Genomic DNA, 24,770 nt, shown 5'->3' on the forward strand with positions numbered 1-24,770 from the left:
ATATAATTTCACATGTTCCACTGTGTTGAGTTCAATTTTAAAATTTGTGACTTCAACATGTCAACTTAAACTAAAGTGCCCAGATCAAATGTTTGCTAGAACAAAGGTTGAAACCTGACATTTTTTTTTTCACTTGTAAGTTCTAACCCTCAAGTATTCAAATTGGGATTTCCAATTGAACTCATTACATACTAGGTTGGGAGAGATTATAATTGTCTAATGTTTTGTAATATAGGCTTAATTTGCATCCACTTTCCTCTAGCCCTAGCACATTTTTCACAGATTACATTAAAAGTTATATCTAGGGCCGAGTGCAGTTGCCTAGTGGCTAAAGTCCTTGCCTTGCTCATGCCAGGATCCCATATGGGCACCTGCCCTAATCCTAGCAGCCCAGCTTTCCATCCAGCTCCCTGCTTGTGGCCTGGGAAACAGTTGAAGATGGCCCAAAACCTTGGGACTCTGCACCCATGTAGGAGATTCAGAAGAGGCTCCAGACTCTTGGCTTCAGATGGGCACAGCTCTGGCCATTGTGGCCACTTGGAGAGTGAGTCAATGGACAGAAGAGCTTCCTCTCTGTCTCTTCTCCTCTCTGTAAACCTGACTTTGCAATAAATATAAAATAAATATATTTTAAAAAGATAAATTCAATCATACACAAATGTTGTTCATAGGGTACAAGAGGCTAGCTATTATGTTTGTTGTGGGATTTGAGCGAAATCACTCCGGACATGTGTAGGGTTTATAGCAGTCTTTATTAACTGAGCTTGGTGATAACAGGGCCTACTAGAAAGAACAAATTACAAATACATATAGCAATGCAGTCAATCAAAACCCCAAGAGGAACAAATGGTCATTACTCTGAAGTCTATCCATTAAACTGAAGATCAATGTCTCAGTTTCCCCAGCAATGTAAGTTATCCTAAGAGACACACAGCAAATAATCTGGACACACTTACAAAGCTGCAGACATTCACTTTTCCCTGGCTTCTCTGCCCACATTCCATCACTGCTAGGCCTCACCTCTCCTGAAACTCTTGATGCTACACAATTAGAAATGCAAAGCATCTTAGAATTAACATCTTTATTGTCCCACCCAAGCACTGAACAGAGGGTAAGGAATACAGACATAAATATTTGAACTCCACAGTCAGACCATACAACCTGTAATTCTCTCTGTGATTGGAGCTCTGAATCCATTCATTGAGTTGTCGAGGGGAGGGGATCCACAAAGAAACCTCATTTGGGGTAACCCCAAACCTGTTCCTGTGTGTGCTTGCTCATACAGGTCTGGCAGAATCTGTCATCCAAATCCACAAGTGTACACACTGGTGGTTGCAATTGCTGGGTCAGTTCTGTCTCCAGCCCTGGTTTCTATTGAAATCATGGGTGTTGCAGCACAGCCCTGTCCTGCCCCGCACACACTCAGCCTTCATGTAAACCACCAGCAGCTGCAGCCTAGTCAGAGAGACTCACAATAACCTCCACCAGGCCTGCCCCCTGCCCTGGTTCCCATGCTTGCTGGTATGTACAGCAGACTGATTCAGTCTGTCCCCCATGCCATTCAGCTCTTGTATATGTCAATGGGTACCTAAGGCTAGTTTATTCCAAAAAGCCCCACTCTCCACTTCAGTGCCACTATCCAGTAACCACTATCCAGTGCTTGTAGGTGCCACTCTGTCTAGCCATGCTTGTCCCAGTCCTGGTTCTCATGCTCCCCATTGGGAGTGGCAACCCAAGAAGGAAGTGCCCACTATTTCCCTACTGGACCCTCTCACACTTTCAGGTCTTGTACTCTCCAGGTGTTTCTGCAATTAAACTTGACAGAATTTGCCAGTTGGTGCTGGGGTTAAGCCCAGCCAACCCACACCCACTCTGGCTTATGCATACACCACTATGTACAGTCCGCCCAGCCTGGCTTTCCACTGATTCAGCTCACATGAGGCAAACAGGTGTTGTAGCCCTGCCAGGTCTGGTCTGCCACCATCCAAGCTCTTAGGCTCACCAGTGGGAGGAGTGGTCCAGCATGGGAGCCCTCTCAGTCCTCCTACAGGGCTCACCCCTCTCCTCACCATCCCGGGACTCACATGTGCTGCTTGAGCACTGTGGCCCAGACTGGCATGGCCCACCTCACCTTGGCATTAGCCAGTGGATGTTTTAGTCTGACCAGGCCTGACACATCCCCAGTTCCAGCTAATGCTGCGGGTAATACAGACTAGGCCAGCCCAACCAGTTCCCTACTATCAGCCCTAATGTGAACTAGCTGATATTGCAGCCCTAACCAGCATGTCCCACACACGATTCTGGTTCTCAGATCTGACAGCCTGGCTCAACCCCTGACCTAAGCCAAATGCATGCCAGTGGGTATCCTAACCTGGCCTGGTCTGGGTTGCTTCCTGTCTTAGTTCTTAGGCTTACCTGTAGGAACTGTGTTCCTACAGAGGCGTTCCCCAAGCTCCTGCATCAGAACCCCTCCCTGGCAGATCTCACGCACACCAGTGGGTCCAGGCCCAGCCCTACTTAGTCTACCTCCTGTCCTAGCAGGAACAGTGGCCTTTCCTGACCAGCCCTCACTCATTCTCCTTCTTATTGTTGGGTGCTACAGAAAAATAAATGAATCTTATAAAAAAATTAGTCCAAGTCATTAAAAAGGACACACCATGCAAATAATCAATTTCAGGAATATGAACATCATCCTTTATAAAACATGTAAGCTTTCATTAGATTAGAACAGAATTTTCTGAAATATTTATGAGTAAGATATTTTAAAGCAGAAACCAAAAGCCACAAATTGTGGAAACCAAGTCACTGAAATACATGTATTTCATAAACAGGAAACACAAACACAATGTTTACCACATATAACACTTGAAAGTCTTTGGATGAAATTTTGACAAGCCTTCTCACTTGGTCTCTTAAGTATTGTTGTGAATATATAATCACAATTTCCTGTCTGCGAATTTAAACACAGATAAGAAATGGTAGCATAGTGGCAGGATTATCAAAATATATTACTACAATAATTTATTGATTAATATATTGTAGCATAGTGTCAGAATTATCAATATATACTAATGGACCTTTTATGCAAACCAAACATAAACTGATGAGAGAATCAAGCAAGATTTCCAGGTACGAGATCAAGATATAAAATCAAGTTACTATGCACTATTAAGAAACAATGTAGAGCAATATGAAAATTTAAAAATATATGGAAAAGAAAATAATCGTCACAGAAGTGAGATTAAAAGGTTAATTTATACTGAATTTTCAGTTCTGTATATTAAAAGGCGTATTACCTAACGTCAGAAAGCCACTACAAAGACGTCCCAGAATCTATTGAATATTCTGTGATTTGTAATTTGAGACTATTGTCACACGTTTTTGGGATTCTAGACTTGAACAGGATCCTGAAGCAGAGAGAGGAGAGGCCAGGAGGTGGACTGATGTGAGAGGCGACAGCGGCCCCTGCTGTTGGAAGGCTCAAGCTGCAAGAGAGGAGGCCACTTCCCGCCTGAGGTGAAGCCCCGCCCCTCACTCCCCCTCACTCCAGAATCCTACCTCACTGCCCCTTTACCGCTTGTGCTTCTGATTGGCTGCGCATTTTCTGACGTGCTCATGGTCTGTGGGGACGGTCCAATCACGCGCGCCAAGGTAGCCCTGTGGCAGCAGGCGGGAGGTTGTTGTGGGCACCGCCATAACCACGTTGCTGGTTGTGCTGGTGGAGAGGCGCAGGTGGCTGAGCCAGTGCTGCCCTGTGAGCTCCCTCCCCGCAGGAGCCTCTGCAGGACCCCCGACTCGTCAGAAGCTGGGAAGGGTGAGTGTGTGAGAGCATCTCCTGAGGCCCCGGGCAGGCGGGGGGGCGGGCTGGGGCCAGGAGGGGGCCCTTGGGGTCCTCACTCTGCAGCACTGACCTTGAACACTAGGCCTCCCAGTTGAACCCATTGCGCAGTGAGGAGGAGGGAGTGCCCGGGACAGTTCGACCTTCATGTTGGGCAGGATTTCCTTTTTATTGTTTAAAGATCTTGAGTTGAACAACAGCGTCTCCAGCTCGCAGCTCAGTCCTCAGTGAAGCTCCTCCTAAGGGTCTGGGGCAGTTTTCTTGTTGCTGACACCAGAGCAGCACAGACTCCAGCAGTTAGAACAAACAGCTTTGTTTTCCTCTGAGTTTTGCTGCAAGGTTGGGGGGCAGCATGTGGTGCTGGCGCTGTGCTTGGCAGAGGCCTGGGGTGGCACAGCGACCTTGTAGACAAGCCAAGGGAGTGCACGGGGACCCACGCAAAGGGGCTTCTCTAGAAGAACCTGACGAAGGAGCTGTGAAGGCAGCACTACTGATTTATCCTGATGGCTTCTGGTATGTTGTCACCCATTCCCTTAAGTTCTCACAATTGGGATTAAATGTGCCCATGAGTTGTAGAGGGAATAAGTCAGGCTCAGCAAAAAACATTAGGCAGGGAGCAAATCTCTGAATGTCCAGAACTCTTGCCTCAATGCCAAGTGCTGCTCTCTGCCCTGAAAAATCACAACACTATGCACTATTTGCTGCAAGATACAATTCAGTAAGTTGTCTTTTTTTTTTCTATCTCATGAAATAATCATTAGCTCTTTAGAAGCACTGTTTGCTGTGAACAGTAGCCATGGGAGAAAAGCAATGAATGCCCACCTGACACAGCACAGGAAGGCCTCACTGCCCTGTGTGGGTGTGTGTGACAGTGGTTCAGATGACATTGGGACTCCTGTGTCTCAATCAGAATGCCTGGGTTTCAGTTCTGTGCCAATGCAGTGTGCAGCTACTGCCCAGGCTGGGAGGCAGCAGACAGTGGCTTGGGTACCAGTGTGAAAAACCTGACGTATGTATCTTCAACCTGTGATCCTCTATTGAAACTTTTATATGGTCCTCACTAACTCTTTTTGTTTTTCTGAGTTTCAAAATACTCTGTAACAAAAAGCATGACTAACTTATCCTCTGGTTCACTCATTCCCCTGGAGGAGAGCAGTAGATTGGGGGTTTCCATTCAGAGTGGCAGCTGATGCCCTTAAACTTGAGGGCATCTGTTGTTTTCCATTTCTATTTAATATAGCTAAGCCCCTCGGAGCTTTGCTAATTCAGAACTCCATTCCTTGGTGACATATTAATGTCATCTAGAGAAATGATTGATGCACTCTGGGTTCTCTCATCCTTGGCTACCTAGGGAGTAAAACATTGGCAACGGCCCAGGTAAATCCTAGGGTAGTGAGCTTGGGATACACAGCAGTTTTATTTTGCATCCACAAGTTGCTTTAGTCAGAGGATAATTTGTACCTAGAAAGAATCTTTGTGAAGGTGAAGTGTTGGTGGCCTAGAAAACTTAACAGTTTGTGAGTGTGTTTGTGGCTGGTTTCATAAGTTATTTCAGTGAATATTTGCAGTGGTCCTATTCTGGTGGCAGAAAGGTAAAAAAAATGTGAATATATTTGGTTTAATAAAAAGTTAATATTATTTGTGTTCAATATCTGGGACAAGGGTCTTTTAAGCTTAATTTTATTTTTACTGGAAAGCAGATATGCAGAGACGAGGAAAGACAGAGAGGAAGACATTCTGTTCATTGATTCAATCACCAAGTGGCTGCAAAGGTCTGAGCTGCGCTGATCCAAACCAGGAACCCAGAATCTGGTTCTTAGTCTCCCAGGTGGGTGCAGGGTCCCAGCGCTTTGGGCTGTTGTGAGCTGCTTTCTCAGGCCACAGGCAGGGAGTTGAATGGGAAGCCGGGTCACCAGTATTAGTAATGGCATCTACATGATATCCTGACCGCTGCAAGGAGTGAATTTTAGCAGCTAGGATACTGCACTGGGCCCTCTACATAACTTTTTAAAGGGGACAAAAGACCCGAAAGAGCAGACACCTGCTATCCACTAACATTAACCTGCACCTGTATATAGAGATTGAGCCTTGACCCTGAGGCCTCTGCTAATTGCAGATGATGAAATAATTGAATTGTGTTGTGATTAGTTGTTGGTAGTAAATTGTTATTGAGCAAAAATAGCACAAACGATGTTATAAAACCAGTCTCAGTGAACGCAACCTTAAGTTGTAGTTAAATGTTCTGCATCAGAGAGCTAAAATGCTGGAGGAGACACTGCAGGCTGTGAGGAGTTCCTGGGCCCACACTGCCACATTCTGGATGCTTAGGATTCCCTCAGTTAGTGCAGTGAGCACCCCTGGGCACTGCATCCTCAGTGAGAGTGATCCCCAAGGCCTGGGAATGTGGGGACGCTGCTGAGTGTGGGTCTCCCTGTGAAGTGTAAGCAGGCTGCTTCTCAGAGCTCATTCTCTGTCATGTCCTGGTGCTTGGATTTCCAGTTTGCTCACTTAGGCAGGAAAGATGTGCCCTGATTGGGATGTTGCATCTTTGCTCTCTTGCATGGAACCTGAGTTTATGCAATGGTCTCACAGAAAGAAAAGTAAATTCTTGACAACTTTATTTCTGCAACTTTTCAGTGAGACTGTAAACAATATCAGCTGCATACCTATCGAGAAAATGCCTTTGTCAATTCATGTCTCGGTCTCTCTGATCTTCCAATCCCCAGAGGTGACTAAATCCTAGTACTGTCTGACAACTGATGTTTGTGATTTCATAAACTGAAGTTTTTTTAAGTGTTATGGTATGGTAAATAAATCTTCAAAATATGCCTTTGTTTATTTTAAAAATTTTTTGTACGTTTTATTTGTGTATGTTCAAATGAGAATTCAAGTAAGAGACAGGGCCCGGCAAGGTGGCCTAGCAGCTGATGTCCTTGCATAGAGCACTGCATGATCCCATATGGGTGCAGATTCTAATCCCTGTGGCCCCGCTTCCCATCCAGCTCCCTGCCTGTGGCCTGAGAAAGCAGTCAAGGATGGTCCAAAGCCTTGGGACCCTGCATTCCCGTGGGAGACCCGGAAGAGCTCCTGGCTTCAGATTGGCACTGCTGAACAGTGGCTGCACAGCCATTGCAGTCACTTGTGGAGTAAATTAGTGGACAGACTCTATTTCTGTCTTTTCTGTCTCTCTATATATATACATATGTGACTTTGTGATAAAAATTAATAAATCTTTAAAGAAAAATAGGAGACTGATCATCTTCCCACTAGTTCACTCTGCAGGTGGCTAAAATAACCAGTGCTGGGCCAAGCTGAGTCCAGGAGCCTGCAGCTTCCTCCAGGGCTTGCATGTGGGTGAAAAGGGCCTGGGCACTTGGATGATCTTCCACTGCTTTTCCCAGGAGATGAACAGAGAGCTGGGCTGGGAGTGGAACATCTGATTCCATATGGGATGCTGGTGTTGCAGTTGGCAGCATTACATGTTATACCCCAATGCTGAACTTTACTTTAGTTTTTGATGTGATGACAGTACTTGTCTTGGTTTTTATTTCTCATATGCTAATTCATTGCAAATGTTTTGTATATGGCACAATATTATGTTACAGACTGTGCGTAAATTCTGAAGTGTATGAAGTATTTGTAGAGTAGAAGGATTACAGTCCAACATTTTCTCCATGTACACTTATTTTGAGTTTTCTAGCATTTGGATTGACTTTATTTTCTTCATGCAGTGTTAACTGAGATCTCTGACCACCTTGCTCAATAGCTGTTCCCACTGGCTGGGCACTGATACTGAAGCATTAACTTGTCCTGATTACTGCCAGTCGGTGTGTACCTTCCCTTGCTGTTCTATGAAAATTTCCTTTAAAGAATGTGCTGCTCTATTTAGAATCACTGGGAAGAAGTATGTGATCCTGAAAACTGTGTGTGAAACAGTGCACCAAACATCCATGCCAATTCTTGTTTTTAAATTATTTCTTTTTCTCTTATCATTTAAAAAAATTATTAGTATATTTCATTTATAAAATTTATGGAGAGTGATCTACCATCTGCTGGTTAACTCCTTAAATTCCTGTAAGATTGTGACAAAGTTGAGGCAAAAACAGGAACCAGGAACTAAATCTGTGTCCATTTTAGCAGGTGCAAAGACTCGCATACTTGAGAAATTTCTTGCTTGCATCCAGAGAGTGTGCTAGCAACAAGATGGAATTTGTTGTGGAGCCATAACACAAACACAGGAAGTCCAGTGTAGGGTGAGCCTCTCTTAAGCAGTTTCTCATCCACTCTACTAGATGCCCACATCTCCTCATTTTAACTGAATATTTTAGATGGTGCATATTTTGTCCTCTATGAAGATATCAAGGATGTATCTCCTGAATTTTTGGGTGTTTCCATAGAGTCGGTAAAGTATATTTGTAAATAATCTAAACCCAATTGTAAATAACACTGTCTCATTCCTGTAGAATTTCAGGTATACTCCCAATTTCTTGAGAAGTTCAGGAATAGTCTCAACTGGTTTATTCTATGCTGTGTGTAATTTTTGTCATTCTTTTTACTTAATATCAAGAGCAACAATTTTGTTCATTTTAGTAGTATCCTTTTGAATAAAGATTTATATGTTGAAAGGCATTATAATGGAGAAAGTGAATGTTTGTACCGTCATTTGGTGTCAAACACTTTCAGTGATCCAACATTCAGAAATCACATTGTACTTTTTGATTAATTTCTTTATTTTTTGTTGAAAAGCATGTGAGAGACATCCGTTGTAGTGTGATGTTCACTTTCTGATGTGGTTCCCTGCTAGTGTTCTTGGAATATAGAATAAAATGTCCCAGTTCCTTGGACACCTGCACCCCTGTGGAGGATCAGAATGGAGTTCAAGCTGCTGATTTTGTCCTGGACTTTGCTGCCTCTTGTGGCCACATGGGGAGTAAACAACTGGCAGGAAGATCTCAGTCTGTCTGTCTTTGGCTCTTGCTGTGTAATTTTCACATTTAAGCAAATAAATGAATTGTTTTTAAATAATCAAAAAGGTGGCAGTAAGGAAAATCCCAGGGACTATGGAAATTTATCATAAAATGATAATAATGAAAGATAAAAAAATTAATTAAGATTATATAAATTCCTGGGAAAAGAAAAGAACCTAGCATGATAGCCTAGTTGCTACAGTCCTCATCTTGCATGTGTCAGGGCACAAATTATTGTCCTGGATGCTCCAATTACTATCCAGCTTTCTGCTTGTGACCTGGATAACAGAAGACAGCCCGAAGTCTTGAGACCCTGCATGTGCATGAGAGACCCAGAAGAAGCTCTTGGCTCCTGGGTTCAGATCAGCTCAACTCCGACTGTTGTGGCCAATGGGCAGTCAACCAGTGGATGGGAAGTCTTTCTCTCTTGTCTCCTCTCCTGAATCTGAATTTCCAGTGAAAACAAATAAATACTGTACAAAATGAAAATAGAATAAAGAATTTAAAAAGCTCTAAATGTGTATTATACTGTGTAGATCGGTATAGTTTAAACTTTTTAGAAAATGTTACTGTGAAGGGATGATTCTGATTTCTTTTTTTTTTTTAAGATTTATTTTATTACAAAGTCAGATATACAGAGAGGAGGAAAGACAAAGGAAGGAAGATCCTCCATCCGATCATTCACTCCCCAAGTGAGCCACTACCGCTGGTGTGTGCTGATCCGAAGCTGGGAACCAGGAAATTTCCGGGTCTCCCATGCGGGTGCAGGGTCCCAATGCACTGGGCCATCCTCGACTGCTTTCCCAGGCCACAAGCAGGGAGCTGGATGGGAAGTGGAGCTGTCAGGATTAGACCTGGTGCCCATATGGGGTCCTGGGGCGTCCAAGGTGAGGACTTTAGCCACTAGGCCATGCTGCTGGGCACCAGGTCTAATCCTGACAGCTCCACTTGCCATCCAGCTCCCTGCTTGTGGCCTGGGAAAGCAGTCGAGGATGGCCCAAAGCTTTGGGGCACTGCACCCGCATGGGAGACCTGGATGAGGTTCCTGGTTCCCGGCTTCGGATCGGTGCGCACTGGCCTGTTGCGGCTCACTTGGGGAGTGAATCATCTGACGGAAGATCTTCCTCTCTGTCTCTCCTCCTCTGTGTATATCTGGCTGTAATAAAATGAATAAATCTTAAAAAAAAATACATAATTTGGATCACGAAGTACTTGAATACTACTGCAAGGTACAATGCAGTGTTTGTGTACATATACAACCTAAGCTGAGTAAACCAGGTGCCCAGAATTTCCATGTATCTTTGCTTTAATGGAAATAGGGTGCTCCATCCAGTTTTTTGCATAAGCTTATCCTGTTGTGAACTGTAGTCACCACACACTGGGATGGGACACTGGATCCTGTCCCTTCTGTCCCACTTTCTTTGCTCCCTGTTCTACCTCCTTCCTTTCCCCAGGCCTCACTCTTCTCAGTCTGTAATAATCACCACTCAAAGTGCACCTGGGAGTTTTTGACTTTTATATATATAACATGCTAGATCTATTTGTACATTTTCCTGATTTTATCCTATCCAGTTTCTTTTACAGCGAATAACTATTTTAGTTTTAGTGGCTGTATACAGTCTTGGTGTCCATTAGGTTTTATTATCAACAAAATCAGGGAAAAAGAATTCAAAAGCAAATAAAGCTGAGTCTCTTGATTTCAATTTCGGTGCATTTTATTTCCTTCTGTTATTTACTTTCTTTGGGAAAATATTAAACAACAGTGAAAAGTTGGCATTCTTATTTGATTGCAGATCTTGGAAGAAATATATCAATATACCTCAGATGATGTATATTTGAATATTTGTAGGTTTGCTCAACTTATCTATGTACACAATTGTAAAATAAATGTAGCATTTTACTGCATGTTTTCAGAAAGATATTTTTAATAATGTTATCCTTCATCCTGCTTGTGTGAAGCATTTGGTGTGTTGATTTGCATTTGTTGCCCTATTTTCTACATCCTCAGGCTAGATATGCTTTGATTATCATGTGTGCATTGAATGGTGCTGTTGAATTCACTTTATGTGTATTATGTGAGGAAATTTTACTGGTTTATGATTTTTTAAATTTTTTTTACATTTTAATATTGCTCTCATTTTATGATACTGCAGCATATTCCCTTATATCCTCCCCAAATCCCTCCCCTCCTACCTAGTTCCTCTTACTAACATTTAGTTCTTCATACTCAGTCATATGTCCATCATTGCGGGCATGGACAATTGCAGAGAGTCCAGAATCCTATTGTCAAGATATAGTAAACAGTTTTGTTGTAAGTCCATCTTTGTCTGAAATCTGCTGCCCTGTCTCTGCTTCTGGTCAAATCAATCGGACCAGCAGGACGGACAGGTCTTTGTCTGGGTTCACCTCCCAAGCTCCCAATGAAAGTCCTTCCCCACCTGGTTGCTGGTGGAGTTCCAGCTGCTGGTGGAGTTCAGATCACCATGCTGCTGGAGTATCAGTCACTTCAACACCACACCGTTGTGTCCGCTGCTGTCCTGTGTCTGTCAGTCTCCAGGTACCCCTCTGCTGTTCTTCTGTCCTTTCCTATTTCCTGGAATATGTCCTCTCTGTTTCATCCCGATTAAATGATCTTCCGTCCGTTTAAACATGTCCTCAAAGAATTCCGCCATCTTGATTATCTCGGTTTATGATTTTTTAAACTAGACTTCCAGGGTATGAAGTTATTTTATAAGGAGCATTAAGAAATAAATGCACCGACGTCTAATCACGCTACAATGGAGATTGCATTTTGACTGAGCAATTACATTGTGTTTGTCAATTAGAAACACAGTCAGATGTAAGTTAAGTCACCCACTGTTGAATCAGTCTAGTTTTGGAATCTAAATATTGTTAGGCCCAGGATAAATTTGGAACTGTTTTTTTCCCTTTCAATGGTTTACAATAGTTCTAGAAAATTTGGTGTTAATTTGGTAGAATTTAGTAATGCAAACACCTGCTGTTGACCTTTGGCTGAAGGCATTTTATTTCTGATTCATTGTTACTTACTGTTAATTTTGTCAGGTTTTTAGTGTATTTCTGATTCACTTTGGTAGGCTAATACTAAGTATCCAGAAATGATGAACAACTTATTTGGTTATAATTACTGTTGGTAATCTCTGGTGATCCATTGTATTTCTTTTTTTCTTTCCAGTAAAGATCAATTTTGTCAATAGGAAAGGCAGAGTTATAGAGAAAGAGAGAGAGTTAGTGTGGAGAGCGGGACTATGCCCCAAGATGGCGCTTGTTATTGTCTTGTCATGGCACAAAGGCAGTTAACAAGTTTTAGGAAGTTGCAGAAGATTGGTTCACGGTCTCATGCAGTCTGCATGGTGTGCGCGTGATCAGAGTTGTGATTGGTGTGTGTGTGCGTGATCAAGGCTGTGATTGGTGTGTTTGATGCGTGGCCAAGCAGCCCTGTTGGAATTGGCTGTTGATAGGGTTTTAACCTAAGTTTGAGAGAGAACAATGAAGAAGAAGAACAAAGAGGAGTAGTGGTAGAGTAGTAGTAGTAGTAGTAGAAGAGGAAGGCTGTAAATATGCTGTAGTTACTGTCCTTCTGTATTTTACTTGGATTTCTTGTTTTGTTATGTTATGTAATTAGATTGTCCTTCAATAAATCCTCATAAGAGCAAGCACCTGTGTCGGAGCTTCACTCGCTGGGCGAGGGACCCCGTTAAGTTAGAATGCAAGACCTCCATTGGCTTTATCCCTCTCCAAGTGACTGCAATGGCTAAAGCAGGACCAGGTTGAAACCAGGAGTCAGTGAATTCTTTCAGTTCCCCCACATCAGCACAGGACTCAAGCCCTTGGGAAATCCTCTGAATTCCGACATGCATTAGCAGGGACCTGGATCAGAAATGAAGCAACCAGGACTGGAGTGGCATCCACATGGGATTGTCAAATCACAAGCAGTGGCAGAACCCACCTGGTCCAAATAGCTCTGATCACTATACTTTTGTGAAAGCAGTTTTAATGTGTTCCTTTTCTACTTTTATATACATAAATCTATCTTTTATCTTTCTTTTTTAGATTTTTTTATTTTAAAGATTTATTTTTATTGTAAAGTCATATATATATATACATATATTAGGAGAGACAGAGAGAAATAACTTCTTTCTGCTCATTTACTCCTCAGGTGGCCGCAACAGCCTGAGCTGTGTTGATCTGAAACCGTGAGCCTGGAGCACTTTTGGGTCTCCCACACAGGTCCAGGATCCTAAGGTTTTGGGCCATACTCAACTGCTTTCTTAGGCCACAAGCAGGGAGCTGGATGGGAAGTGGGGCTTCCGGGATTAGAACCTGTGCCTATATTGGATTCTGTTGCCTTCAAGGTGAGGTCTTTAGCCACTAGCCCACTGCACAGGGCCCTAGATTTTATTATTTTATTTTTAAGATTTTTTTGTTATTGGAAATTCGGATATACAGAGAGGAGAAGAGACAGAGAGGAACATCTTCCATCCGATGTTTCACTCCCCAAATGAGCCGCAACGGGCCGGTACACGCCGATCCAATGCCAGGACCAGGAACCTCTTCCAGGTCTCCCACGCAGGTGCAGTGTCCCAAAGCTTTGGGACAGGTCCATCGTTGTAAGGTTTTGGGCCATCCTTGACTGTTTTCTCAAGCCACAGCAGGGAGCTGGATGAGAAGCGGGGCTGCCTGGATTAGAACCAGCGCCCATATAGTATCTTGGCATCTAGTCTACCATGCAGGGCCTTAATTTTTCTTAATCTCGCTAAAGGTTTATTAATTTTGTCTTTAAAAATTTCAGTGTTTCCATTGTCTTCATTATTGCTTAATATAGTTAATTCATTTCATTTCTTCACCAATCATTATTTTGAATTTCCTGTAACTACTCCTAGGTTGTTTTGTTTTGTTTTGTTGTCTTGTTCTTTAAATTTTTCTGGGACTTTGAGATCAGTAATTAAGTTGCTTATTTGACTTTGTTGTTGCTGTTGTTATTTTAAGTGTTAGGTATCTAAAGTCATAACCTTTGGTTTCTATATTGCTCTGATGGTGGGTTCTTTCTCATTGGCAATAAGAAGTATAGTGGAAAATAAGAGTGTACCGTGGTTGCCATCAAAATACACTATAGAATGTCTGTCTTGAATCACAGTCATTCATTTCTTGTGTTTCTAATGGTTGAAAGCTTAAGAACAGGTGGTATTAGATTTGGTTTCTGCTGAGGTCACTCCCTGGCCGACTCACAGCCTCCACCTTCCTGTACCCTCCCGTGGTGTTTCCTGTGTCCATGTGCATCCTTTTCTAAAGGAACCTAAGGCATTTTGAAACATTCTCAGTTACCGTAGTTTCTGGTAGTTCCATTCTTTAAAAAACGTATTTGAAGAAAATTCAAGATTTGATCAAGGCAGGGAGACTTAGTGATAGTTGACCCTCCAACTGGTTGCACCCTGACCTGCATTCCAGGCAATTGCAACTGAGAAACCAGCCCTCCACCTCCTGCTGACTGCCAGCAGATGACATCTCTGCTTTTTCTGTGCTCAGTTGCCTGTTGCTAGAACCATGCTCAGGCTGAGTGGTGCTGAGAGGTATGGGCCCAGGGCCTGCCAGGGTGATGAGGCTCTTGATTGATCCTGAGGACACCTAGATCCCATCTTCACCATATGCAGTGTCCACTGTGGGTGAATCTCTATAGAAGCAGCACATTTGCAGTGACTTTGGATTGGAAGTATTAAAGGTAATACGGAGAAGTCCAGAGAGGACTGGGTTTTCTTTTTCTTTTTCTTTTCTTTTCTTTGAAATAAACATTCTTTCAAAATGTATTTTTATTTGAAAGGCAGCATTATAGAAAAAGAAACACAAAGAAGCAGAGACAGAGAGGCATCTACCATCTGGTGGTTCCCTCCCTAACTGTCCTCACTAGCTGAAGGTGGCTGGTGCTAGTTAAGAGCCTGGAGTTTATCCTAGCCCTCCAACACAAGCACAGGTGCTCAAATACTTGGACCATCCTTACTTCTTTTCTAGCCATTAGCAGGGAGCTGGATTGTAAGCAGAATGGCCCAAGATGAAGCAGCATCCATATGGGATGACAGCACAGATTTGGATGCTTAGCCACAGGATGCTGGTGCCATCTTGTTGTGTGTTTTTGTTTTAGAGGCCAGGACAGAGAGCATGTAGAGATTACTGTCAAAAGCTGGTTCCCTTCCCAAATTGTTGTACCATATTAGATTAAGTTAAAACTGGGAGCTAATGAGGCATGTATGGCATCACAGCATGTTTATTAAGTGATATGTATACCCATGGTATCCTTCAAGATTGCTAGCTCAGGATTTGGCTACTTCTAATTAGCAACTTCCTGGATTGACAGCGGAAATATGCCACCAAACTGGGTTTCTAGCTATCCCTATGGGAGCACGGATGCAATTCCTCATTTCTAGCTTTGACTTGACTCATCTGTATACCTGACTTTCCAAATAATAATAATAATCTGTAACTAGAAAGAGTTCCTCCTTTCTAATTTTATCTTGACTCAGCTTGGCGCTTGTAGGTGTGTGTAGCATGAACCACCAGATGTAAGCTCTGCTTGCATTTCAAATAAATAAATATTTGTTACTAGCTGGAAGCTATGTGTTAAATCTAAGTATTCAACTGTTGTCGTGGCGCTTGTGTGAAGAAGTTGCTGCTTGGCGGCGGCCCCAGGACGGAAGGCGCGGCCCGGGTGGCCTCTGGCCCTTTCCTAGCCCCTCCATCCCCGCCTGCCTTCTTCCTCCCTCCTCTGGCAGGATGAGGCGTGCAGGCCTGGGTGACGGAGTCCCTCCTGGCAACTACGGCTACGCTGGCAGTGGCTACAGCGCCTGTGAGGAGGAGAACGAGAGACTCACTGAAAGTCTGAGGAGCAAAGTCAGTGCTATCAAATCTCTGTACATTGAAATAGGCCATGAAGTTAAACATCAAAATAAATTACTAGCTGAAATGGATTCACAGTTTGATTCTACAACAGGGTTTCTAGGGAAAACTATGGGAAAACTTAAAATTTTATCGAGAGGAAGCCAAACAAAGCTTTTGTGCTATATGATGCTGTTCTCGTTGTTCGTATTTTTTGTCATTTATTGGATTATGAAACTGAGGTGATGCAAGTAAGTGTGAGTTTAGAATTTATTCCCACCTGACAGCTTGGGTCACCACTTGGATGAAAATCAGCATCCGGACATTCCTAATTTTCAAATACTGTGACCTTTTCCATGGAAGATGATTGGGTTTTGCTTAATTTGTAAATCATACGAGATAATACATTGCTCTTTAAATACTGTTCATCAGTGGTTCATTTTAGCCCCAATTTTCAGGGGTATTGAGATGGCTGAATGATATAGATGGTCAGTGTGGCTTTACCGATTTTTTATTCTAATGTTTGCTCCTTGTAAAATTGAATAGCAATATAAAATTCTGTTGTTACTATAAATGTAAGTTTATGTTTTATGTAAGGAAACTTAATGGGTGAGTAACAGAATGCCTGGCAAGCCTGCAAATGATCTCTTGAGGTAGGAAACCAGTTCGTTATGGAATAGCAAATGTGTTTGTATCAAATGTCATCAACCATATAAACCGTATACTCCCCTTTGCTCTTCTATTTGTTAAAACTGTAGACCAGCTTCTTTTATCAACAATTTTCCTTGTACGTAAGGACCTTGGTTTTAAACAAATCTTATTTCTGGCTTATATCTAGAAGGGCCTAATGCATATGTGTACCGTATAGTTGCTGTGTTGTATTAACCTTATAAGTGCTATTGACTTGGCTTACATATAGTTTTATGATTTTCATTACTTAGGTGGGCCATGTGTGTGACACAACATTGTGAAGTTAAGTAATTGCTAAACACTGAGTGGCATAAAGTGTTGAAGAAAGTGAATTGCTAAAAAAAAAAAAAAGAAAGAGAGAAAATGAATTGCTTCTGCTGTATGATGGGCTCAAAATAGCAAAAATATTCAAACATTGAATTTGGAGTTTTGCTTTCATCCATGTTTTTGTTTAAAGAAAGCAAAAGAAAATAGACTTGAGTAAAAATATTAAAATATTGTTTAATACTTCATATTGTCACTATTTTACAATTTACCCATTTATAGGCTTCAAAAATAAATGTTTTATTAAATCATAAAAAAAAATCTAAGTATTCAACATAACTGAAATGTCTGCTTGAACTTCATATTTCAGTGATGTCCCAGGGTGGATTTGTGCAGGCAGGTAGAATGGAATCAGGCATGGTGCTTGCATTCAGACCAGGCACTCTGGGTTGTATTGCTCCCAATCAGAAACTTTACCACTATGATAAACTCCAACAGTTTTTACAAGGTATAAATAGCTAAAAATTGATGGTGGTGCTTCAGCTATATATTGGCAGTGAAAAACTGGGGAATTGGAGACTCTATGTAGGACCATGTCAACCAGTGAGTTCTGCAGCAATTTCTTCGTCCTTGGAGTGGTGAGATTAGCTGCAATTCATAACTGTTCAACTATCAATAACACTTGAGCAACACCCTCGGAGCATGCTACACATAAGGGACCTGGGATGGGTGGGCGATTGGGTGAGGCTTCTCCCTTAAAATCCCACTTTACCTCAGATGCATGAAGGAAACAATGTGGAAATAACAGTCTTACGCACTTTCCTGTAGCCCTTGAACCTTTTTACCCTAATTAACTATGTAAAGATTGTCAAAAATATAACTTAAAAAATGGAGAAAAAAAGAAAGGCTTTGCAGAAAAAAAATTGATGGTGGTGATGGTCATATTTGAAAAACAATGAATTTAATTTGTAAATTTTGTGTTTAGTTCTTAGGTGATTTTTAGCACTGTAAATGGAGAAAATAAATCATTTTAAAAATTTCAGGTGCATTTTACTAGGTCAAACTGCAATCTGCATTAAATGTGATTTTCCTCTATAGGGTATTTGCATTTGAATATAAATGCAAGCATAAGGCATGGTCACACATCAGTGACATGAATTACAGTGATTAGTTCAGGTCCAGAGTTTTTAGGGAAAGGGAACATTAAAGTGCTTGTCTTTGAAGAATAGGTTATAAAATGAAGTAATAAAAAAAAAAAAACTACAATGAGGGCCCAGCTTGTTTGCCTAGAGGCTAAAGTCTTCACATTGAACACGCCGGAATCCCATATGCATCAGTACTAATCCCAGCCGCCCCACTTCCCATCCAGCTCCCTGCTTGTGGCCTGAGAAAGCAGTCGAGTACAGCCCCAAGCATTGGGACCCTGCACTCATGGGGGAGATCTGGAAGAATTTCCTGGCTCCAGGATTTGTATCAGTGCATACCAGCCATTGCGGTCACTTGGAGATTTAATCATGGGGTGGAAGATATTAAAAAACATATGACCAGACACCTAAGGTACATGAGAACATTTTTAGTAGTAATGAGTCAAAAAGGCTAATCTTTGTTTTTTTTTTTTTTTTTTTTTTAAGATTTCTTTATTTTATTACAAAGTCAGATATACACAGAGGAGGAGAGACAAAGAGGAAGATCTTCCGTCCGATGAGTCACTCCCCAAGTGAGCCACAATGGCCGGTGCGCACCGATCTGAAAACAGGAACCAGGAACCTCTTCCGGGTCTCCTATGCGGGTGCAGTGTCCCAAAGCTTTGGGCCATCCTCAACTGCTTTCCCAGGCCACAAGCAGGGAGCTGGATGGGAAGTGGAGCAGCCAGGATTAGAACCAGTGCCCATATGGGGTCCTGGGGCGTTCAAGGCAAAGACTTCAGCTGCTAGGCCATGCTGCTGGGCCCAAAAAGGCTAATCTTTGGTGCTTGTGTTGTGGTGTAGCGTGCTAGATCACTGCTGGTCATATGGCTTAGAATATTGCAGTGCCCGGGAACAAAAGAAATCCCAGAGCCCATGGAATTGCATCATAAAACTAAAAATAAAATAAAGGGGGAAAAGAAGGAAGTAAAATGCCCAAATATGTATAAAAATGTCAGTTGTACAAGTGTCTTTGTAAAGTTCTCTAAATTGAATTTTAAATGTAATTCTTTATTACTCACCAAGATATACCCTCAAATCAACTTAAAATATGTTGTTTTAGATACAGTATGTTTCTTTGTAATCATTTTCATAAATACTATGTATATTTGAAAGGTAAATTACAGAGAGAAGAGAGATGTTCCATCAACTATTTGATTCACTCCCAAGATGTCAGGGCTCTGCCATGCTTGGTCCAGCAACAGGAATCCATGTAGGTTTCCCAGAGGGTTCTTGGAACCCACCCACTGTGTTCCAGGCATAATAGCAAGGTGAGGAATTTAGTCACTAGGCTGCAGTGTCAGTCACAGTAACATTAGTTTTAAATAAAGAGTAATTATTTGCATTGACCTAAAGATTACTTGACTTTAATCACTGCCAATTATTGGAATTATTGATTCTATTCCCAGGATGCCTCCTTGTCACTTGTAAGGCACTATTCTTGCCCAGGGAAGCTGACGGCTTTTATTTTCCAGACACTCTGTCTGCCTCCAAGTTGACGTTGCTTAGCACAGTAGGAACCACTGAAGAGGCTAGGAACAATCAAGACCAATGCATAACTCCCTGTCTCCACCTTCTCTTGCAGGTGTAGCCCTGCAGCCTGCTCCATGCTTCCCAGGCAGGAGAACACCAACACACCTTCAGTAAGTTGTTTGTTTACTTCTCAGCTGGCTTTACATTGTATTTGAGGATCATGATGATAGTTTTTAAGCAAAAATGAAACAAAATGTGAGATAAAGAAGGTAAAGTTTCGATAACTAAACATTGGAACTGTCAAAGCTGATTGAAACTTCCTCCCTAGGTTTTCTGTTGTATATATATCTATATCTATATCTATCTATATATATAGATATAGATATAGATATAGATATAGATATAGATATTTAAAGATTTGTTTGTTTTTTAAAAAGATTTGTTTTTAGTGCAAAGTCAGTATTCAGAAAGTAAGAGAGACAGAGAGGAAGATCTTTCGTCCAATGATTCACTCCCTAAGCGACTGACATGTCCTGTACTTGCCAAAATGAAGCCAGGAGCCCAAATACTCTTCTGGGTCTCCCACATGGGTGCAGAGTCCCAAGGCTTTGACTCGTCCTCGACTGCTTTCCCAGGCCACAAGCAGGGAGCTGGATGTGAAGTGGATCTGCCAGAACTGGTGCCCATATGGAATCCTGACATGTTCAAGGTGGGAACTTTAGCTACTAGACTACTGCAATTTGCCCTGTCTGAGATATATTGACAATAATCTGATAGTGGTATTAAAATGAATAAAACAGTGTAAGGGTGTGTCAGTGTGGTGGGATGAATGCATGCAATTACAGTGCACCTGTTTCTAGTCCTGGCTACTCCACCCTTTCAATCCAGCCTCCTACTGATGCATCTGAGAAGCATCTGGTGGTGGTATAAGTCCTTGCATATGTCCCACCCACATGTGAGATACAAGAGGGAGACCTGGAGTCAGTCTGACACAGCCACAGCTAGTAAATGCATTCAGAAAAAAAATTGCACGAAACATCTGTTTTTCTGTCATTCATCCTGTCAAAAGAATAGTGACATTGTAAAAGCAGTGTAAATATCTTTCCATCTAGGTTCAAGGTTAGTTTTCCAGCAGTGGTATTTACATTATACAAAATACCAGATAACATCAGTGGATATCAGGTATGGGATGAGTAGAAGGTTCAATGGGAAAAGCAACCTGACTTTTGATTACCAGATTTACTTAAGCCATCCTTGTGGCATGTTTTGAGATAACATGTTACACTGCTGCATGCAATGCCAGCATTCCATATAAGGACCAGTTAAGTCCCTGATGTTCACTTTCTGATCTACTTTCCTGCTAACGTGCTTGGGAGATAGCAGAAAATGTCCCAGTTCCTTGGACACCTGCACCCCTGTGGAGCATCAGAATGGAGTTCAGGCTCCTGGTTTTGTCCTGGACCTTGCTGCCTCTTGTGGCCACATGGGCAGTAAACCAGTGGCGGGAAGATCTTTCTGTCTGGCTGGCTTTGACTGCTGCTTTGTAATTCTCACTTTTAAGTAAGTAAATTGTTTTTTGTTTTTTTGCTTTTTTTTTTTTCCTAGGAATTAAAAAAACCGCTGTACTTTATACTTTGTCAATTGGGGACTGTTTAATTTCTTTTTAAAATTACTTTTATTTTTGGTGATTTTTCACATTGTTGTATAGAGTGGTTGGTCAAGGGTACAGGAAGTTAGGTGAGATCACCATTTCCACGTTTCCTTTTTTTTTTCCTTCCTGTATCTGGGGGAAAGGAGGAAATAAAGGGAGAAGCCACACCCAGCCTCCCAACCATCCCATGATCCCTGATGTGGGGCATGCTCTGAGGTTTTGATAGTTCAGCAGTTCTGAATTACTGCCGATCTCGCCATTCAGGCACAATGAAATCTGTGCAGAATCCACTGGTTGATATAGTCCAACTTAGAGTCTCTGTTTGTCCACGTATTCACCTCCAGCACTTGTCTGGGGTAGTTGATTGGCTTGTTCTGTTCTTCGTGCTCTGTTATGGTACAAGTGTCCTCTGCATGCTCCAATGTATTACCATATCCTCTGTGTGCAGCTGAATATGCTGTTCACTGCTGCATCAAAGCCACTGAGGAGGCCTGGTTCTAACAAATACCCTCCATTGTCAGTCCCTGGAACCTGCAGTTCTCTCCATGGTTGGAGTTCTGAATCCAGTGATTCAGTTGGGTGGGGGGGATCCCCAAAGAAACTTGATCTGATGTGATCCCAGACCTGATTCTTGTGTGTGCATGTCAGTAGAGGGTCCAGCACATTCCATCACCTCAATCAGCTTAAGCATATGTTGGTGGTTGATATTGCTGGATCAGATCTGTCTGTAGACCTCTCTACTATACATACCAATGAGTGTTGCAGTATATTAGAGAGGTGCTTACTATTTCCCTCATGGGCTCTCTCCCACCCTGGATCCTGCACTCTAGGTGTTTCTGCAGTTTAGCTTGGAAGAATTTGCCCCACCCCCTCTGGAGCCATCATCTGCTAAGTGATACTGTGGCAAAGCCCATCCATCCCAACCCACACCCACTCTGGCTTATGCACATACCAGTAGGTACAGTCTGCTCACCTTGGATTTTCCCTGTTCCATAAACATGCAGGCAAACAAATGTTACAGCCTTGCCCGGACTGGTCTGCCCAAATACCAGCTCTCACATGCACCATTGGGAGTAGTGGCTCAATGGGGGAGCTCCTTGCAGCCCCCTCCTGGGTTTGCCTGCTTTCCCATGGGTCTCACTTGTAATGGTTATGTGCTGTGGCCCAGTCTGGCATAGCAGAGATCAGCTTGGCATTTGCCATTGAGTGCTACAGCATGTCCCGGCCCAGCTTGCCCCCAGTTGAAGCTTGCATAGGTGGGAGCTACAGCCTAGGCAGTCCAACCAGCTGCCAGTCCCATCCCTAATGTGAATTGTGTGGTGTTGCGGCCCAATTCAGCATGATCCACATACTATTTCTGGCTCTCAGATTTGCCAGTGGATGATATGAACTGGCCCAGCCTGGTTTGCCCCAGAGCTGAGCCAAAGGTATGCCCTTGGGTACCATAACCTGGCCTGGTCTAGGCTGTTCCCTGTCATGGTTCTTGCTCTCACCTGCAGGGACTGTGTCCCAACAGAGGAATTGTACAAGCTCTTCCATGAGAACTTATCCCAATGCCAGATCAGTGGGTCCATGGTGAGCACTACTTCGTCCATATCCTTTCTTAGCAGGAACAGTGTCTTTTCCTGATTGGCCCTCAATCGGCCATTTTGATTTTTTCTGTTGGCTATTACAACCCAGCCCAGGATCGTCCACATCCAGTTCATACATAGCTCAACAGGGAGAGATGTAGCCTAGTCCATCCTACAGTACGCCTTGTTCTCACAAGTCACCAGTGTGTGCTGGAGTCTAGCTCAATGTGGCACACACCAGACCTAGTCCACACTTGTGCAAAAGGGACTGCAGCCATGTCCAGACCAGATAACAGCCCCTACTCAGGCCCTCACATTTACCAGTAGGAGCCACAACCTAGTCAGGGTATACCCTTAGCTCCCCAGCCAGGCCTGTTCCCAGCCATAAATCTTGCTTTTTCCAGTGGTTTTTCTGACCCAGCTTGGCATAGTCCCTCACCTGTCTTGGCCTTTGCTTTCAAATGCTGGAGCCTGGCCGTACCCAGCCTGCCCCCAGTCCTAACTCTTACTGGTGGTTACTGTAACCTAGACCTGCTCAGTCTACACTTATCCTTGGCCTATGAAAACTGGTAGATCTGTCACCCTAGCCTGGAATGACCTGTGCTCCGGCCCAGTTTCTTCACTTGCTGGTGAGGTAAAATTTTTGGGCCCTGTCTGGTCTGCCCCCTTGCCCAACCAACCCACACATTTGCCAGTAGGTGGAGCTAACTTGCTCACCTTGCTCAACCCCCAGGCCTGGATCATGTGCTCTCCAGCAGGAGCCATGACCCAGCAGGAGAGTTTCTCAAGTTCTCCCACTCTGCCCACTCTCATACTCAGATCTCACTCTTGTCAGTGGGTGCTCAGTCCTTGCCCGGCATAGCCTGCTCCTCCATCTTGGCCTTGTGTGAGCTTATGAATGTTGCGGCCTGGCCTATTGTACTCCCTCTTTTAGGATGCATATGCTGGTATTGCAGCCTAGACCTGCCCGGACTATTCTCGGTGTCTGTACCCGTGAGTGATGACAGGTTCTATGGTCACACCTAGCTCAACCCATCACCCTCCCAGCTCTTGAGCTAACCAGTGGGACTTGCATTTCCACAGGTTTAGGCACACATATCCCCCACAGAATCTACTCCTGAACCTGGTTCTCCTACATGCTAATGTCATTGTCCTGCCTAATATGACCCATCCCTGTTCCGACATTCAGTCAGGCAGTGGGATCTAGCCTTGTCAGACAGATCCCAAGCCCTAACTTTTGCATGGATTAACAAGTGATGGTCAGCAATATTCCTTACTAAGAATCCCTACTCAGGACTCCCATATGGGCTGGTGTATCAGTCTGACCCATACAGTGCTTCTGGTCTCTCCCCTCCAAACGGCCATGTCTCAGTCCCCTCATTTTCCTGCAAGTGCATTGGCCCTGTCACTGGGAATCCCTCAGGACTGAGTCCTTACCTACACGTACAGTGGCCTTATCCATGAATGTCCTTAGATAACAATTCCACACCCAAAGACTCTAAAGCTCGCCTCTGTGTGAAGCCAGCAGGTGAAGCCTGGTGCCAGTTGCTGCTTTGGCGACCCACAAGCCCAGGATTCCTTCAGCACTTGGCATCAATGGCAGCTGCTAGTGCTCCAAGTACTGAGAGTGAGCTAACTCAGGCACCCGCAGCAGCCCCCATGCTGCTGGCAGCTCCATTAACACAGCCCGAGGTCCTCCCCACACATCTTAAAGAAAAAAAAAGAAAGAAAAAGAATATGCAACTATGCTGACACACTGGTATTGTTAACACGTATTTGGCATTAACCAGGCCCAGGATGCCCACCAGCTCTTAGCTGCTTTTCTCCCACCTGTGCAACACTTACCTAGGTACAATGCAAACTAGGCAGCTGCCTAGAGCTGGGGTGTTTAATATCTTCTAAGTAGATTTTAGTTTGAAGGGATGATTGTAATTTTTTTAAAAATCTAGTGAATTTTGATGAACATGTGCTTGAATATTATCACTGGGTACATGTAGTATTTAAATATCTCTATAGGGGTCTTCCGTTCCAGTTGCCTTATCATTGTGAACTGCAGTCACCACGCACTGGGAAGGAACACTGGATCTTTGTCCTTCTGTCTCTCTTTGCTACCTTTCTACCTCCTTCCTAGCCCTGGTCTTCACTCTGACCAACCCGTAGCAATCACAATTCTAAGTCTGCAGCTATTTTTTAACAGTTATATATGAAAACATGTTTGTTTTTTCTACATTAGCCTTATTTCACTAC

The 24,770-nt window shown here is 43.1% G+C and overlaps 1 protein-coding gene and 1 pseudogene across 1 annotated transcript; one reads left to right on the forward strand and one right to left on the reverse strand.

Moving 5' to 3' along the window:
* Positions 1 to 24,770, reverse strand: part of LOC131483358 (zinc finger protein 850-like) — a 455,811-nt pseudogene that overhangs the window by 111,476 nt on the left and 319,565 nt on the right.
* Positions 15,460 to 16,264, forward strand: LOC131483368 (BET1 homolog). The gene has a single exon (XM_058681300.1). It carries the CDS (start codon positions 15,589 to 15,591, stop codon positions 15,934 to 15,936), a length of 348 nt encoding a protein of 115 aa, XP_058537283.1. The 5' UTR covers positions 15,460 to 15,588; the 3' UTR covers positions 15,937 to 16,264.

The sequence above is a fragment of the Ochotona princeps genome, chromosome 25 (genome assembly GCF_030435755.1).
Source record: "Ochotona princeps isolate mOchPri1 chromosome 25, mOchPri1.hap1, whole genome shotgun sequence".
Classification (NCBI taxonomy): domain Eukaryota; kingdom Metazoa; phylum Chordata; class Mammalia; order Lagomorpha; family Ochotonidae; genus Ochotona; species Ochotona princeps.